Below are 15779 nucleotides of genomic sequence, written 5' to 3'. Positions count from 1 at the left end.
GGAAGAGACTCTTGACTCAATAACTATAGATGAGATTTCAAATAAGCTTAAAACCCTTAAGCTAGCTAATTCATTTATTTCAGATGCCGTAGTACATTTAACTAAACTTACGGCTAAGAATTCCGGATTCGCCATTCAGGCACGTAGAGCAATGTGGCTAAAATCCTGGTCAGCTGATGTTACTTCTAAATCTAAATTACTTAACATACCTTTCAAAGGGCAGACCTTATTCGGGCCCGGTTTGAAAGAAATTATCGCTGACATTACAGGAGGTAAAGGCCATGCCCTGCCTCAAGACAGAGCCAAACCTAGGGCTAGACAGTCTAATTTTCGTGCCTTTCGTAACTTCAAGGCAGGAGCAGCATCAACTTCCTCTGCACCAAAACAGGAAGGAGCTGTTGCTCGCTACAGACAAGGCTGGAAACCTAACCAGTCCTGGAACAAGGGCAAGCAGGCCAGAAAACCTGCTGCTGCCCCTAAGACAGCATGAATTGAGGGCCCCCGATCCGGGAACGGATCTAGTGGGGGGCAGACTTTCTCTCTTCGCCCAGGCTTGGGCAAGAGATGTCCAGGATCCCTGGGCGTTAGAGATCATATCTCAGGGATATCTTCTGGACTTCAAAATCTCTCCCCCAAAAGGGAGATTTCATCTTTCAAGGTTGTCAACAAACCAAATAAAGAAAGAGGCGTTTCTACGCTGTGTACAAGATCTTTTGCTAATGGGAGTGATCCACCCGGTTCCGCGGTCGGAGCACGGACAGGGGTTTTACTCAAATCTGTTTGTGGTTCCCAAGAAAGAAGGAACCTTCAGACCAATCTTGGATTTAAAGATCTTAAACAAATTCCTAAGAGTTCCATCGTTCAAAATGGAAACTATTCGGACAATCTTACCCATGATCCAAAAGGGTCAGTACATGACCACAGTGGATTTAAAGGACGCTTACCTTCACATACCGATTCACAAAGATCATTACCGGTATCTAAGGTTTGCCTTCCTAGACAGGCATTACCAGTTTGTAGCTCTTCCATTCGGATTGGCTACGGCTCCAAGAATCTTCACAAAGGTTCTGGGCGCTCTTCTGGCGGTACTAAGACCGCGAGGAATTTCGGTGGCTCCGTACCTAGACGACATTCTGATACAAGCGTCAAGCTTTCAAACTGCCAAGTCTCATACAGAGTTAGTACTGGCATTTCTAAGGTCGCATGGGTGGAAGGTGAACAAAGAGAAAAGTTCTCTCTTTCCACTCACAAGAGTTCCCTTCTTGGGGACTCTTATAGATTCTGTAGAAATGAAGATCTACCTGACAGAAGGCAGGTTAACAAAGCTTCAAAATGCTTGCCGTGTCCTTCATTCCATTCAACACCCGTCAGTGGCTCAATGTATGGAGGTAATCGGCTTAATGGTAGCGGCAATGGACATAGTACCCTTTGCATGCCTACATCTCAGACCACTGCAATTGTGCATGCTAAGTCAGTGGAATGGGGATTACTCAGATTTATCCCCTACTCTGAATCTGGATCAAGAGACCAGAAATTATCTTCTATGGTGGCTTTCTCGGCCACATCTGTCCAGGGGGATGCCATTCAGCAGACCAGATTGGACAATTGTAACAACAGATGCCAGCCTACTAGGTTGGGGCGCTGTCTGGAATTCCCTGAAGGCTCAGGGATCATGGACTCAGGAGGAGAGTCTCCTTCCAATAAACATTCTGGAATTGAGAGCAGTTCTCAATGCCCTTCTGGCTTGGCCTCAGTTAACAACTCGGGGGTTCATCAGGTTTCAGTCGGACAACATCACGACTGTAGCTTACATCAACCATCAAGGAGGGACAAGAAGCTCCCTAGCGATGATGGAAGTATCAAAGATAATTCGCTGGGCAGAGTCTCACTCTTGCCACCTGTCAGCGATCCACATTCCTGGAGTGGAGAACTGTGAGGCGGATTTCCTAAGTCGTCAGACTTTTCATCCGGGGGAGTGGGAACTTCATCCGGAGGTCTTTGCCCAAATACTTCGACTTTGGGGCAAACCAGAGATAGATCTCATGGCGTCTCGCCAGAACGCCAAGCTTCCTTGTTACGGGTCCAGGTCCAGGGACCCGGGAGCGGTCCTGGTAGATGCTTTGACAGCACCTTGGACCTTCGGGATGGCCTATGTGTTTCCACCCTTCCCGATGCTTCCTCGATTGATTGCCAGGATCAAACAGGAGAGAGCATCGGTGATTCTAATAGCGCCTGCGTGGCCACGCAGGACCTGGTATGCAGATCTAGTGGACATGTCATCCTGTCCACCTTGGTCTCTGCCTCTGAGACAGGACCTTCTAATTCAGGGTCCTTTCAAACATCAAAATCTAATTTCTCTGAAGCTGACTGCTTGGAAATTGAACGCTTGATTTTATCAAAGCGTGGATTTTCGGAGTCAGTAATTGATACCTTAATACAGGCTAGGAAACCTGTTACCAGAAAGATTTACCATAAAATATGGCGTAAATACATTGGTGCGAATCCAAGAGTTACTCATGGAGTAAGGTTAGGATTCCTAGGATATTGTCTTTTCTACAAGAGGGTTTAGAAAAGGGTTTATCTGCTAGTTCCTTAAAGGGACAGATCTCAGCTCTGTCCATTCTTTTACACAAACGTCTGTCAGAAGTTCCAGACGTTCAGGCTTTTTGCCAGGCTTTGGCCAGGATTAAACCTGTGTTTAAAACTGTTGCTCCACCATGGAGCTTAAATTTAGTTCTTAACGTTTTACAGGGTGTTCCGTTTGAACCCCTTCATTCCATTGATATTAAATTGTTATCTTGGAAAGTTCTGTTTTTAATGGCTATTTCCTCGGCTCGTAGAGTCTCTGAGTTATCAGCCTTACATTGTGATTCTCCGTATCTGATTTTTCATTCAGATAAGGTAGTTCTGCGTACTAAACCTGGGTTCTTACCTAAGGTTGTCACTAACAAGAATATCAATCAAGAGATTGTTGTTCCATCATTGTGTCCTAACCCTTCTTCAAAGAAGGAACGACTTCTGCACAATCTAGATGTAGTCCGTGCCCTGAAATTTTATTTACAGGCAACTAAAGATTTTCGCCAAACTTCTTCCCTGTTTGTCGTTTATTCTGGACAGAGGAGAGGTCAAAAAGCTTCTGCTACCTCTCTCTCTTTTTGGCTTCGTAGCATAATACGTTTAGCCTATGAGACTGCTGGACAGCAGCCTCCTGAAAGAATTACAGCTCATTCTACTAGAGCTGTGGCTTCCACTTGGGCCTTTAAGAATGAGGCATATGTTGAACAGATTTGCAAGGCTGCAACTTGGTCTTCTCTTCATACTTTTTCCAAATTTTACAAATTTGACACTTTTGCTTCTTCGGAGGCTGTTTTTGGGAGAAAGGTTCTTCAGGCAGTGGTCCCTTCCGTATAAAGATCCTGCCTGTCCCTCCCGTCATCCGTGTACTTTAGCTTTGGTATTGGTATCCCAGAAGTAATGATGACCCGTGGACTGACTACACTTAACAGGAGAAAACATAATTTATGCTTACCTGATAAATTCCTTTCTCCTGTAGTGTAGTCAGTCCACGGCCCGCCCTGTTTTTTATGGCAGGTCTAAATTTTTAAATTATACTCCAGTCACCACTGCACCCTATAGTTTCTCCTTTCTCGTTTGGTTCTCGGTCGAATGACTGGGTGTGACGTAGAGGGGAGGAGCTATATAGCAGCTCTGCTTGGGTGATCCTCTTGTACTTCCTGTTGGGGAGGAGTTAATATCCCAGAAGTAATGATGACCCGTGGACTGACTACACTACAGGAGAAAGGAATTTATCAGGTAAGCATAAATTATATTTTTACCTCTGTGATTACTTTGTATCTAAGACTCTGCAGACTCCTCCTTATCTCAGTTATATTAATATACTTTTTACCTCTGTGATTACCCTGTATCTAAGCCTCTGCAGACTGCTCCTTATCTCAGTTATATTAATATACTTTTTACCTCTGTGATTACCTTGTATCTAAGCCTCTGCAGACTGCTTCTTATCTCAGTTATATTAATTTACTTTTTACCTCTGTGATTACCTTGTATCTATAGCTCTTCTGGCAGCCCCCTGATCACATGACTTTATTTATTATCTATTGACTTGCATTTAGTACTGTGTTGTGCTAACTCTTAAATAACTCCCAGGGTGTGAGCACAATGTTATCCATATGGCTTAGCAAATAAATAAGCATGTGATAAGAGGCTGTCTGTAGTGGCTTAGAAACAGGCAGAAATTAAGAGGTTTAAATATTATAAAGTATTTTAATATAACAATGTTGGGGAACAGGTAGTAAAGGCATTATCAATCGTTTAAAAACAATAAAAATGTTGGTGTTTATTGGCCCTTTAAGCTATCCAAAGCACAAATGAATTACATAATTTAACATAAATCGCTTTCATGATAATTTGAGCCATCAATATTGACTTAAATATTAGACATGTAGTCAGTACAATCAGTCGCATGGTGTGACCATTATGTAGGTCCTGGGGAGTTCTGATGATTATGGGGACACTCAATATTACTATCATCAGCTAACACATCGGCTTAAATAAAATGTATCATCTTTATTCAAAAAATGCAATAAAATTCGGTAAAGTAACATTAAAATAAGTGCAAAAAACCATAGTCAGGTTCACATCACCGAGTAACATCTGCGCGTTTCAGTGTTAAACTGTAATCACAGACTCATTATTAACCCCTTGCGGTGCGTCAGCTGTGTTTTTAACTCTAAGGGGTTTAATAGCTCGGCTGTCGCCAGCCACAGCTAGACTATGCTATTGCCATACGTCTGTGTTGTTAAAGGGTTAAGCAGTGTGATGATCTAAAAGGTCATTGCCGTGACTGTAATCTCACCTGGTGTGTGTTGGAGATTTGTACAATCCTGATACAACATAGTCCTCCTCCTGCCCATCCATCAACCATATTCTTTTATCCGGCACAAACCAACAGAAAGTGTCCAACCAGTGCAGGGAGCTCCAGTGAAAGTCTTTTCGCCATTGTCTAGAAAATATAATATTTAATTATTTGGTCTGTGAGCAATGTATAGATAAATATCAGGCCGGTCCCCAATGTGCTTAGACGAGACAAAGCTGAGGATACTGCAGTCACACGTGCTCAGAGGAATTTCTGTGCAGTAGTAACAAGGGCCCCATTATCTAACGTTTGCCAGATCAGACATTAATAAAACCTCATGCCCACTTACAGGAAATTCCCTAAAAAACGGGGCTTTCTCTGTGAGATGCCCCAATTAAATAAATGTAAAGGAGCTCCCTGGAAAGAGAAATTTTGCTGGGGAGAGTGAAGTTAGCAGAGAGCAGGGGGTAAAACTTTAAGAATTAAATACTGCAGCCAATACAGATCAGATTACTGTTTTCAGCATTTAGTATCTAGACATGAACAGCCCAGAACAATTTGTTTAATTTAAAATATTCAGGGAAATTTGTTTCTCTGAATATTCGGTGTCTGCACTATTTGGTAAAGCTGAATTTTCGTTAATCATTTACATGTTATCCTTAAAAGAATATAATTGTTTCAAAGCTACAGGTGAAAAGTTAATCTGTGTCTACAATACTCACCTTAAAGGGAAAGTATACTATAAAATTGTTTTTCCCTTAATGTGTTTCTAATTACTTTTTTTATCAGCTGCAGAGTATAAAATGTATGAGTTTTACTTTTTTAAGGCTTATTTGTGTATATGAATTAGCTGATTTTGTATTTTCAAGCCACAACCTAATAAAATGGGTTGAGCTTGTATGTATAATCAGATCTCATTACTGTATCACATTATGTACATATACTTGTGGCTTTATCTTATATCTGTAGGTATAATCAGATCTCATTACTTTATTATATTGTGTACATATACATGTGTCTTTATCTTATATCTGTAATTATAATCAGATCTCATTACTTTATCACACTGTGTACATATACATGTGTCTTTATCTTAGGTATAATCAGATCTCATTACTGTATCACATTATGTACATATACATGTGTCTTTATCTTATATCTGTAGGTATAATCAGATCTCATTACTTTATCACATTGTGTACATATACATGTCTTTATCTTATATCTGTAGGTATAATCAGATCTCATTACTTTATCACATTGTGTACATATACATGTTTCTTTATCTTATATCTATAGGTATAATCAGATCTCATTACTTTATCACATTGTGTACATATACATGTGTCTTTATCTTATATCTGTAGGTATAATCAGATCTCATTACTTTATCACACTGTGTACATATACATGTGTCTTTATCTTATATCTGTAGGTATAATCAGATCTCATTACTTTATCACAGTGTGTACATATACATGTCTTTATCTTATATCTGTAGGTATAATCAGATCTCATTACTTTATCACACTGTGTACATATACATGTGTCTTTATCTTATATCTGCAGGTATTATCAGATCTCATTACTGTATCACATTGTGTACATATACATGTGTCTTTATCTTATATCTGTAGGTATAATCAGATATCATTACTTTATCACATTGTGTACATATACATGTATCTATATCTTATATATGTAGGTATAATCAGATCTTATTACTTTATCACATTGTGTACATATACATGTTTCTTTATCTTATATCTATAGGTATAATCAGATCTCATTACTTTATCACATTGTGTACATATACATGTGTCTATATCTTATATCTGCAAGTATAATCAGATCTCATTACTTTATCACATTGTGTACATATACATGTGTCTATATCTTATATCTGTAGGTATAATCAGATCTCATTACTTTACCACATTGTGTACATAAACATGTTTTTTTATCTTATATCTATAGGTATAATCAGATCTCATTACTTTATCACATTGTGTACATATACATGTGTCTTTATCTTATATCTGTAGGTATAATCAGATATCATTACTTTATCACATTGTGCACATATACTTGCTTCTTTATCTTATATCTGTCCATAAACCAATCACCAATACTTGGAGAGAACAATAAAAATGTAACATTTTATTTCCTTATCTCTTCTATAACCCTCCCACTGGGAGTGTAATTTCTTCTACTGGCTCTAATAACACAGCTTGGCCTCGAGGCCAAAAACTTTCAGGATGGGTGAGGATACCACAGGCTAAATAAACAATTTTAAATGCCAATATAAGGGTAATGGAAATACTTGTAAACAATTGAATACACTCCAGCAGGTAAAGTGGATCAATGAGAACAAATTAAAGGGGAGACATTTGAGTAAACTGTCCCTTTAATGTGCTCTAGAGAGCGCACTAAGGTAAATATTAACCTCTTAAAAAATATATAAGTTAATTACGGAATACTGACGGTTTTCATCAGTATTTTTTCATTTTCTTTTACTTTAGTTAGTGCGCTCTTCGGATACTGATTTTGTTAAAACGAAAATCCAATTTTCATGAGGAATGTGCACATATCTAATAGTATCTTACATTTACCTTTATTTTCGTATTCATGTGTTTTTCCATGAGGGTAACAAGTGATTGGTGTACTGTGCATAATCTCGGCACCTTTTAGTTTGCAAGAAAAACAAGGGATTTGCAGAGGAAATGTTTAGTGAATACTCCAGACCTGGCAGATATGGAACGCCCCGTTCAGCCCAGTGGCAGAGGCAGGGAAAACGTATTTCACATTAAGGAAACAGCATAATGTGCATAGGTGCATTTCAGTGTTATGTAGAGGAATGGTTCCAATATACTGCCATTAGCAAAAATGCTTCTTGTAAAAGTTATTTGTATTTCAGCAGCATACACACATATGCTGTGAGACCCCCTGCACCAGTATTCAGACAGCACACATTTCAGAGAGTCATTAGTGGCATGAATGAAACAAATGAAGTCCTCATGTGCACAATACACACCCCAGCCAGCTGTCTGAGCTTGAATACGTGTGCACGGGGCACTCACAGCATATGTGCATATGCCGCTGAAAAACACTAATAACTTTTACTAGTGGCATGTTTTGCTATTGGATGTATATTGCAAAACTGCTTGTATATAAAATTGAAATGCACCCCATGCACTTTTCAATTTTGACATTTAATGAGAGAGTACTCCGGAAAGCATCTGAAAATTGTTAATTGTATTCAGAACTATTGTAGAAAGTAGGAACACGATTTTTGAATGGACTCTCTCTCATCCCCAACTGGAAGGTTGATTTCTGCTGATGCCCTTTCTTTACATGAAACAAAGGGGAGAAAATGTTACACTATACTTTCCCTTTAAACACCTGCATATGCGTTAAACACATAGGTGAAGTCAAACTTGAAACTTGAAGCACTATAACTCCCAAGCAGAAAATGACCATTGATAGGCAGCTACTTACAACTCCCACTACTGATTAAAGCTGCAATGTTTGTGGCTCCAGAGTGGTATTTTGCGTTTGTGTTTAAATTCTTTGCAGGGAAACAGATCATAAGTTAGAGTCACTTTTGCAAAACGTACTCTCTCTAATTAGAACATTTCATGTTTTCATATTAAGTAGAGGCCCATATAACCCCCAATTTGCAAGAGAAGCCTTTTCTTTTTCAGATGATGGGCCAAAGGGGCATTAAAAACTAACTATATTAAATGCACCGCCCTCTAATCACGGGAACTACAAAGCTCAGCATGCTGCAGCTAAGGATAAACACTGTGCATTTTTCTCTTGTTAAGTGTATCCAGTCCACGGATCATCCATTACTTGTGGGGATATTCTCCTTCCCAACAGGAAGTTGCAAGAGGATCACCCACAGCAGAGCTGCTATATAGCTCCTCCCCTCACTGCCATACCCAGTCATTCTCTTGCAACTCTCAACTAAGATGGAGGTCGTAAGAGGACTGTGGTGTTTTATACTTAGTTTATTTCTTCAATCAAAAGTTTGTTATTTTTAAATGGTACCGGAGTGTACTGTTTATCTCAGGCAGTATTTAGAAGAAGAATCTGCCTGCGTTTTCTATGATCTTAGCAGAAGTAACTAAGATCCTTTGCTGTTCTCACATATTCTGAGGAGTGAGGTAACTTCAGAGGGGGAATAGCGTGCAGGTTTTCCTGTAATAAGGTATGTGCAGTTAAAATATTTTTCTAGGGATGGAATTTGCTAGAAAATGCTGCTGATACCGAAGTAATGTAAGCAAAGCCTTAAATGCAGTGATAGCGACTGGTATCAGGCTTATTAATAGAGATACATACTCTTATAAATGTGTATTTTAAAACGTTTGCTGGCATGTTTAATCGTTTTTTACATATGTTTGGTGATAAAACTTATTGGGGCCTAGTTTTTTCCACATGGCTGGCTTGAATTTTGCCTAGAAACAGTTCCCTGAGGCTTCCCACTGTTGTAATATGAGGTGGGAGGGGCCTATTTTAGCGGTTTTTTTGCACAGCAAAAATTACAGACACAGACATCCAGCTTCTTCCTGCCTGATCCAGGACTTCTCTGAAGGGCTCAAAAGGCTTCAAAAGTCGTATTGAGGGAGGTAAAAAGCCACAGTAGAGCTGTGGCAGTTGTGACTGTTTAAAAAACGTTTTTGTCATTTGTTATTCCATTTTTGGTATTAAGGGGTTAATCATCCATTTGCAAGTGGGTGCAATGCTCTGATAACTTATTACATACACTGTAAAAATTTCGTTAGTGTAACTGCATTTTTTCTCTGTTATTTCAAAATTTGGGAAAATTTGTGTTTCTTAAAGGCGCAGTAACGTTTTTTATATTGCTTGTAAACTTGTTTTAAAGTGTTTTCCAAGCTTGCTAGTCTCATTGCTAGTCTGTTTAAACATGTCTGACACAGAGGAACCTACTTGTTCATTATGTTTGAAAGCCATGGTGGAGCCCCATAGGAGAATGTGTACTAAATGTATTGATTTCACCTTAAACAGTAAAGATCAGTCTTTATCTATAAAAGAATTATCACCAGAGGGTTCTGTCGAGGGGGAAGTTATGCCGACTAACTCTCCCCACGTGTCAGACCCTTCGCCTCCCGCTCAGGGGACGCACGCTAATATGGCGCCAATTACATCAGGGACGCCCATAGCGATTACCTTGCAGGACATGGCTGCAATCATGAATAATACCCTGTCAGAGGTATTATCTAGATTGCCTGAATTAAGAGGCAAGCGCGATAGCTCTGGGGTTAGGAGAAATACAGAGCGCGCAAATGCTATTAGAGCCATGTCTGATACTGCGTCACAGTATGCAGAACATGAGGACGGAGAGCTTCAGTCTGTGGGTGACATCTCTGACTCAGGGAAACCTGATTCAGAGATTTCTAATTTTAAATTTAAGCTTGAGAACCTCCGTGTATTGCTAAGGGAGGTATTAGCTGCTCTGAATGACTGTAACACAGTTGCAATTCCAGAGAAATTGTGTAGGCTGGATAGATACTATGCGGTGCCGGTGTGTACTGACGTTTTTCCTATACCTAAAAGGCTTACAGAAATTATTAGCAAGGAGTGGGATAGACCCGGTGTGCCCTTTTCCCCACCTCCTATATTTAGAAAAATGTTTCCAATAGGCGCCACTACACGGGACTTATGGCAGATGGTCCCTAAGGTGGGGGGAGCAGTTTCTACTTTAGCAAAGCGTACCACTATCCCGGTTGAGGACAGTTCTGCTTTTTCAGATCCAATGGATAAAAAATTGGAGGGTTACCTTAAGAAAATGTTTATTCAACAAGGTTTTATTTTACAGCCCCTTGCATGCATTGCGCCTGTCACTGCTGCGGCGGCATTCTGGTTTGAGGCCCTGGAAGAGGCCATCCAGACAGCTCCATTGAATGAAATTATTGAGAAGCTTAGAACGCTTAAGCTAGCTAACTCATTTGTTTCTGATGCCATTGTTCATTTGACTAAACTAACGGCTAAGAATTCCGGATTCGCCATCCAGGCGCGTAGGGCGCTATGGCTTAAATCCTGGTCAGCTGACGTGACTTCAAAGTCTAAATTACTCAACATTCCTTTCAAGGGGCAGACCTTATTCGGGCCTGGCTTGAAGGAAATTATTGCTGACATTACTGGAGGCAAGGGTCATACCCTTCCTCAGGACAGGGCCAAATCAAAGGCCAAACAGTCTAATTTTCGTGCCTTTCGAAATTTCAAGGCAGGAGCAGCATCAATTTCCTCCGCTTCAAAACAAGAGGGAACTGTTGCTCATTCCAGACAGGCCTGGAAACCTAACTAGTCCTGGAACAAGGGCAAGCAGGCTAGAAAGCCTGCTGCTGCCCCCAAGACAGCATGAAGGAATGGCCCCCTATCCGGAAACGGATTGAGTGGGGGGCAGACTTTCTCTCTTCGCCCAAGCATGGGCAAGAGATGTTCAGGATCCCTGGGCGTTGGAGATCATATCTCAGGGATATCTTCTGGACTTCAAAGCTTCTCCTCCACAAGGGAGATTTCATCTTTCAAGGTTATGAGCAAACCAGATAAAGAAAGAGGCATTCCTAAGCTGTGTGCAAGACCTCCTAGTAATGGGAGTGATCCATCCAGTTCCGTGGACGGAACAAGGACAGGGATTTTATTCAAATCTGTTTGTGGTTCCCAAGAAAGAGGGAACCTTCAGACCAATCTTGGATCTAAAGATCTTAAACAAATTCCTCAGAGTTCCATCATTCAAAATGGAAACTATTCGGACCATCCTACCCATGATCCAAGAGGGTCAGTATATGACCACAGTGGGCTTAAAGGATGCCTACCTTCACATACCGATTCACAAAGATCATCATCGGTTCCTAAGGTTTGCCTTTCTAGACAGGCATTACCAATTTGTAGCTCTTCCCTTCGGGTTGGCCACTGCCCCGAGAATTTTTACAAAGGTTCTGGGCTCACTTCTGGCGGTTCTAAGACCGCGAGGCATAGCGGTGGCTCCGTATCTAGACGACATCCTGATACAGGTGTCAAGCTTTCAAATTGCCAAGTCTCATACAGAGATAGTTCTGGCATTTCTGAGGTCGCATGGGTGGAAAGTGAACGTGGAAAAGAGTTCTCTATCACCACTCACAAGAGTCTCCTTCCTAGGGACTCTTATAGATTCTGTAGAGATGAAAATTTACCTGACGGAGTCCAGGTTATCAAAACTTCTAAATGCTTGCCGTGTCCTTCATTCCATTCCACGCCCGTCAGTGGCTCAGTGCATGGAAGTAATCGGCTTAATGGTAGCGGCAATGGACATAGTGCCATTTGCGCGCCTGCATCTCAGACCGCTGCAATTATGCATGCTAAGTCAGTGGAATGGGGATTACTCAGATTTGTCCCCTCTACTAAATCTGGATCAAGAGACCAGAGATTCTCTTCTCTGGTGGCTTTCTCTGGTCCATCTGTCCAAGGCTATGACCTTTCGCAGGCCAGATTGGACGATTGTAACAACAGATGCCAGCCTTCTAGGTTGGGGCGCAGTCTGGAACTCCCTGAAGGCTCAGGGATCGTGGACTCAGGAGTAGAAACTCCTCCCAATAAATATTCTGGAGTTAAGAGCAATATTCAATGCTCTTCTAGCTTGGCCTCAGTTAGCAACACTGAGGTTCATCAGATTTCAGTCGGACAACATCACGACTGTGGCTTACATCAACCATCCATGGGGAACCAGGAGTTCCCTATCGATGTTAGAAGTCTCAAAGATAATTCGCTGGGCAGAGTCTCACTCTTGCCACCTGTCAGCGATCCACATCCCAGGCGTAGAGAACTGGGAGGCGGATTTTCTAAGTCGTCAGACTTTTCATCCGGGGGAGTGGGAACTCCATCTGGAGGTGTTTGCTCAACTGGTCCATCGTCGGGGCAAACCAGAACTGGATCTCATGGCGTCTCACCAGAACGCCAAGCTTCCTTGTTACGGATCCAGGTCCAGGGACCCGGGAGCAACGCTGATAGATGCTCTAGCAGCTCCTTGGTTCTTCAACCTGGCCTATGTGTTTCCACCGTTTCCTCTGCTCCCTCGACTGATTGCCAAAATCAAACAGGAGAGAGCATCTGTGATTCTGATAGCGCCTGCATGGCCACGCAGGACCTGGTATGCAGACCTAGTGGACATGTCATCTCTCCCACCATGGACTCTGCCTCTGAGGCAGGACCTTCTAATACAAGGTCCTTTCAATCATCCAAATCTAATTTCTCTGAGACTGACTGCATGGAGATTGAACGCTTGATTCTATCAAGGCGTGGCTTCTCCGAGTCAGTCATTGATACCTTAATACAGGCTAGGAAGCCTGTCACCAGGAAAATCTACCATAAGATATGGCGTAAATATCTTTATTGGTGTGAATCCAAGAGTTACTCATGGAGTAAGGTTAGGATTCCTAGGATATTGTCCTTTCTCCAAGAGGGTTTGGACAAAGGCTTATCAGCTAGTTCTTTAAAAGGACAGATCTCTGCTCTGTCTATTCTTTTGCACAAGCGTCTGGCAGAAGTTCCAGACGTCCAGGCATATTGTCAGGCTTTGGTTACGATTAAGCCTGTGTTTAAAACTGTTGCTCCCCCGTGGAGCTTAAACTTGGTTCTTAAAGTTCTTCAGGGATTTCCGTTTGAACCCCTTCATTCCACTGATATTAAACTTTTATCTTGGAAAGTTCTGTTTTTGATGGCTATTTCCTCGGCTCGAAGAGTCTCTGAGTTATCTGCCTTACATTGTGATTCTCCTTATCTGATTTTTCATTCAGACAAGGTAGTTCTGCGTACCAAACCTGGGTTTTTACCTAAGGTGGTTTCTAACAGGAATATCAATCAAGAGATTGTTGTTCCATCATTGTGTCCTAATCCTTCTTCAAAGAAGGAACGTCTTTTGCATAATCTGGACGTAGTCCGTGCCTTGAAGTTTTACTTACAGGCTACTAAAGATTTTCGGCAAACATCTGCCCTGTTTGTCGTTTACTCTGGACAGAGGAGAGGTCAAAAAGCTTCGGCAACCTCTCTCCTTTTGGCTTCGGAGCATAATACGCTTAGCCTATGAGACTGCTGGACAGCAGCCCCCTGAAAGGATTACAGCTCATTCTACTAGAGCTGTGGCTTCCACCTGGGCCTTTAAAAATGAGGCCTCTGTTGAACAGATTTGCAAGGCTGCTACTTGGTCTTCGCTTCACACCTTTTCAAAATTTTACAAATTTGACACTTTTGCTTCTTCGGAGGCTGTTTTTGGGAGAAAGGTTCTACAGGCAGTGGTTCCTTCCGTTTAAGTTCCTGCCTTGTCCCTCCCATCATCCGTGTACTTTAGCTTTGGTATTGGTATCCCACAAGTAATGGATGATCCGTGGACTGGATACACTTAACAAGAGAAAACATAATTTATGCTTACCTGATAAATTTATTTCTCTTGTAGTGTATCCAGTCCACGGCCCGCCCTGTCCTTTTAAGGCAGGTCTAAATTTTAATTAAACTACAGTCACCACTGCACCCTATGGTTTCTCCTTTCTCGTCTTGTTTCGGTCGAATGACTGGATATGGCAGTGAGGGGAGGAGCTATATAGCAGCTCTGTTGGGAAGGAGAATATCCCCACAAGTAATGGATGATCCGTGGACTGGATACACTACAAGAGAAATACATTTATCAGGTAAGCATAAATTATGTTTTTATGTCCCTTTAAATACCTCACAGTTCAGAAGCAGATATTGTACTAGTCTGGTTTAATTATGTAACTGTCAGCGCCAATCAGTGGCCGTCTTACAGAGGCATAGGGGTCAATTTATCAAAGGCTTCGCAAGTCTTTCAACTCCATATGACTGCAGGTTCTCACAAAAGAACCTGCACGCCGTTTTTAACAAGCAGCGGTCGAAATATTACGGGGAGATTGAAATTCGCCACTTTAAAGGTGGCGAATTTCAATCTCCCCGGTATATTCCGACCGGGGAGATTGACAGCTCCTGCCTGTGCGTGATTGGCTGTATGTGCACCCCTATCTGCCTCAGCTTCATAAATTGCCCCCATAGTGTACTTTTGCCATCTAGTGGATAGTTTGTTTTTATTTCTTGTTGATTCTCAAGATATTACTGCATGTAAACCAAATTGCCTTTTAATTGTCTTTGTGAGAGAGTGTGTGTGTGTGTGTGTGTGTGTGTGTGAGAGAGAGAGCGCTTGAGAGAGTGTGTGTGTAAGAGAGAGTGTGTGTGTGTGTGAGAGAGTGTATGAGAGAGTGTATGAGAGAGTGTGTGTGAGAGAGTGTGTGTGAGAGAGTGTGTGTGAGAGTGTGTGTGTGAGAGAGTGTGTGTGTGAGAGAGTGTGTGTGTGAGAGAGAGAGTGTGTGTGAGAGAGAGTGTGTGTGAGAGAGTGTGTGTGTGAGAGAGAGTGTGTGTGAGAGAGTGTGTGTGAGAGAGTATGTGAGAGAGAGTGTGTGAGAGAGAGTGCGTGAGAGAGAGTGTGTGTAAAAGAGTGAGAGAGATTGTGTGTAAAAGAGTGAGAGGGATTGTGTGTGTGAGAGAGATTGTGTGTAAGAGAGATTGTGTGTGTGAGAGAGAGAGAGAGAGAGAGAGAGTGTGTGAGAGAGAGAGATTGTGTGTGTGAGAGAGTGTATGAGAGAGTGTGTGTGTGTGCGAGAGAGAGTGTGTGTGTGTGTGTGTGTGTGTGTGAGAGAGAGAGAGAGAGAGAGAGAGAGAGAGAGAGATTGTGTGTGTGTGAGAGAGATTGAGGGGTCAATTTATCAGGTTCCATACAGAGCTTGATACCTTGTGTTTCTGGTGAGACTTCAGGCTCGCCGGAAACAGAAGTTAAGAAGCAGCGGTCTAAAGAGTGTGTGTGTGAGAGAGAGAGAGATTGTGTGTGACAGAGAGAGAC

General features: G+C 41.8%; 1 protein-coding gene across 2 annotated transcripts in view; it reads right to left on the bottom strand.

Annotated features, from left to right (window-relative positions):
- The window catches only part of LOC128666545 (inter-alpha-trypsin inhibitor heavy chain H3), a 218486-nt gene that overhangs the window by 36742 nt on the left and 165965 nt on the right, over positions 1 to 15779 (bottom strand). For both annotated transcript variants that reach the window (XM_053721209.1, XM_053721210.1), the window contains one exon: positions 4877 to 5023. In XM_053721209.1, coding sequence (XP_053577184.1) covers positions 4877 to 5023 — 147 coding nt within the window. The remainder of the gene's footprint in view (positions 1 to 4876; positions 5024 to 15779) is intronic.

Source organism: Bombina bombina, chromosome 7 (genome assembly GCF_027579735.1).
Source record: "Bombina bombina isolate aBomBom1 chromosome 7, aBomBom1.pri, whole genome shotgun sequence".
Lineage (NCBI taxonomy): Eukaryota > Metazoa > Chordata > Amphibia > Anura > Bombinatoridae > Bombina > Bombina bombina.
Note: the sequence above shows the minus strand (reverse complement) of the source record. Positions and strands in the feature narration are given on the sequence as shown.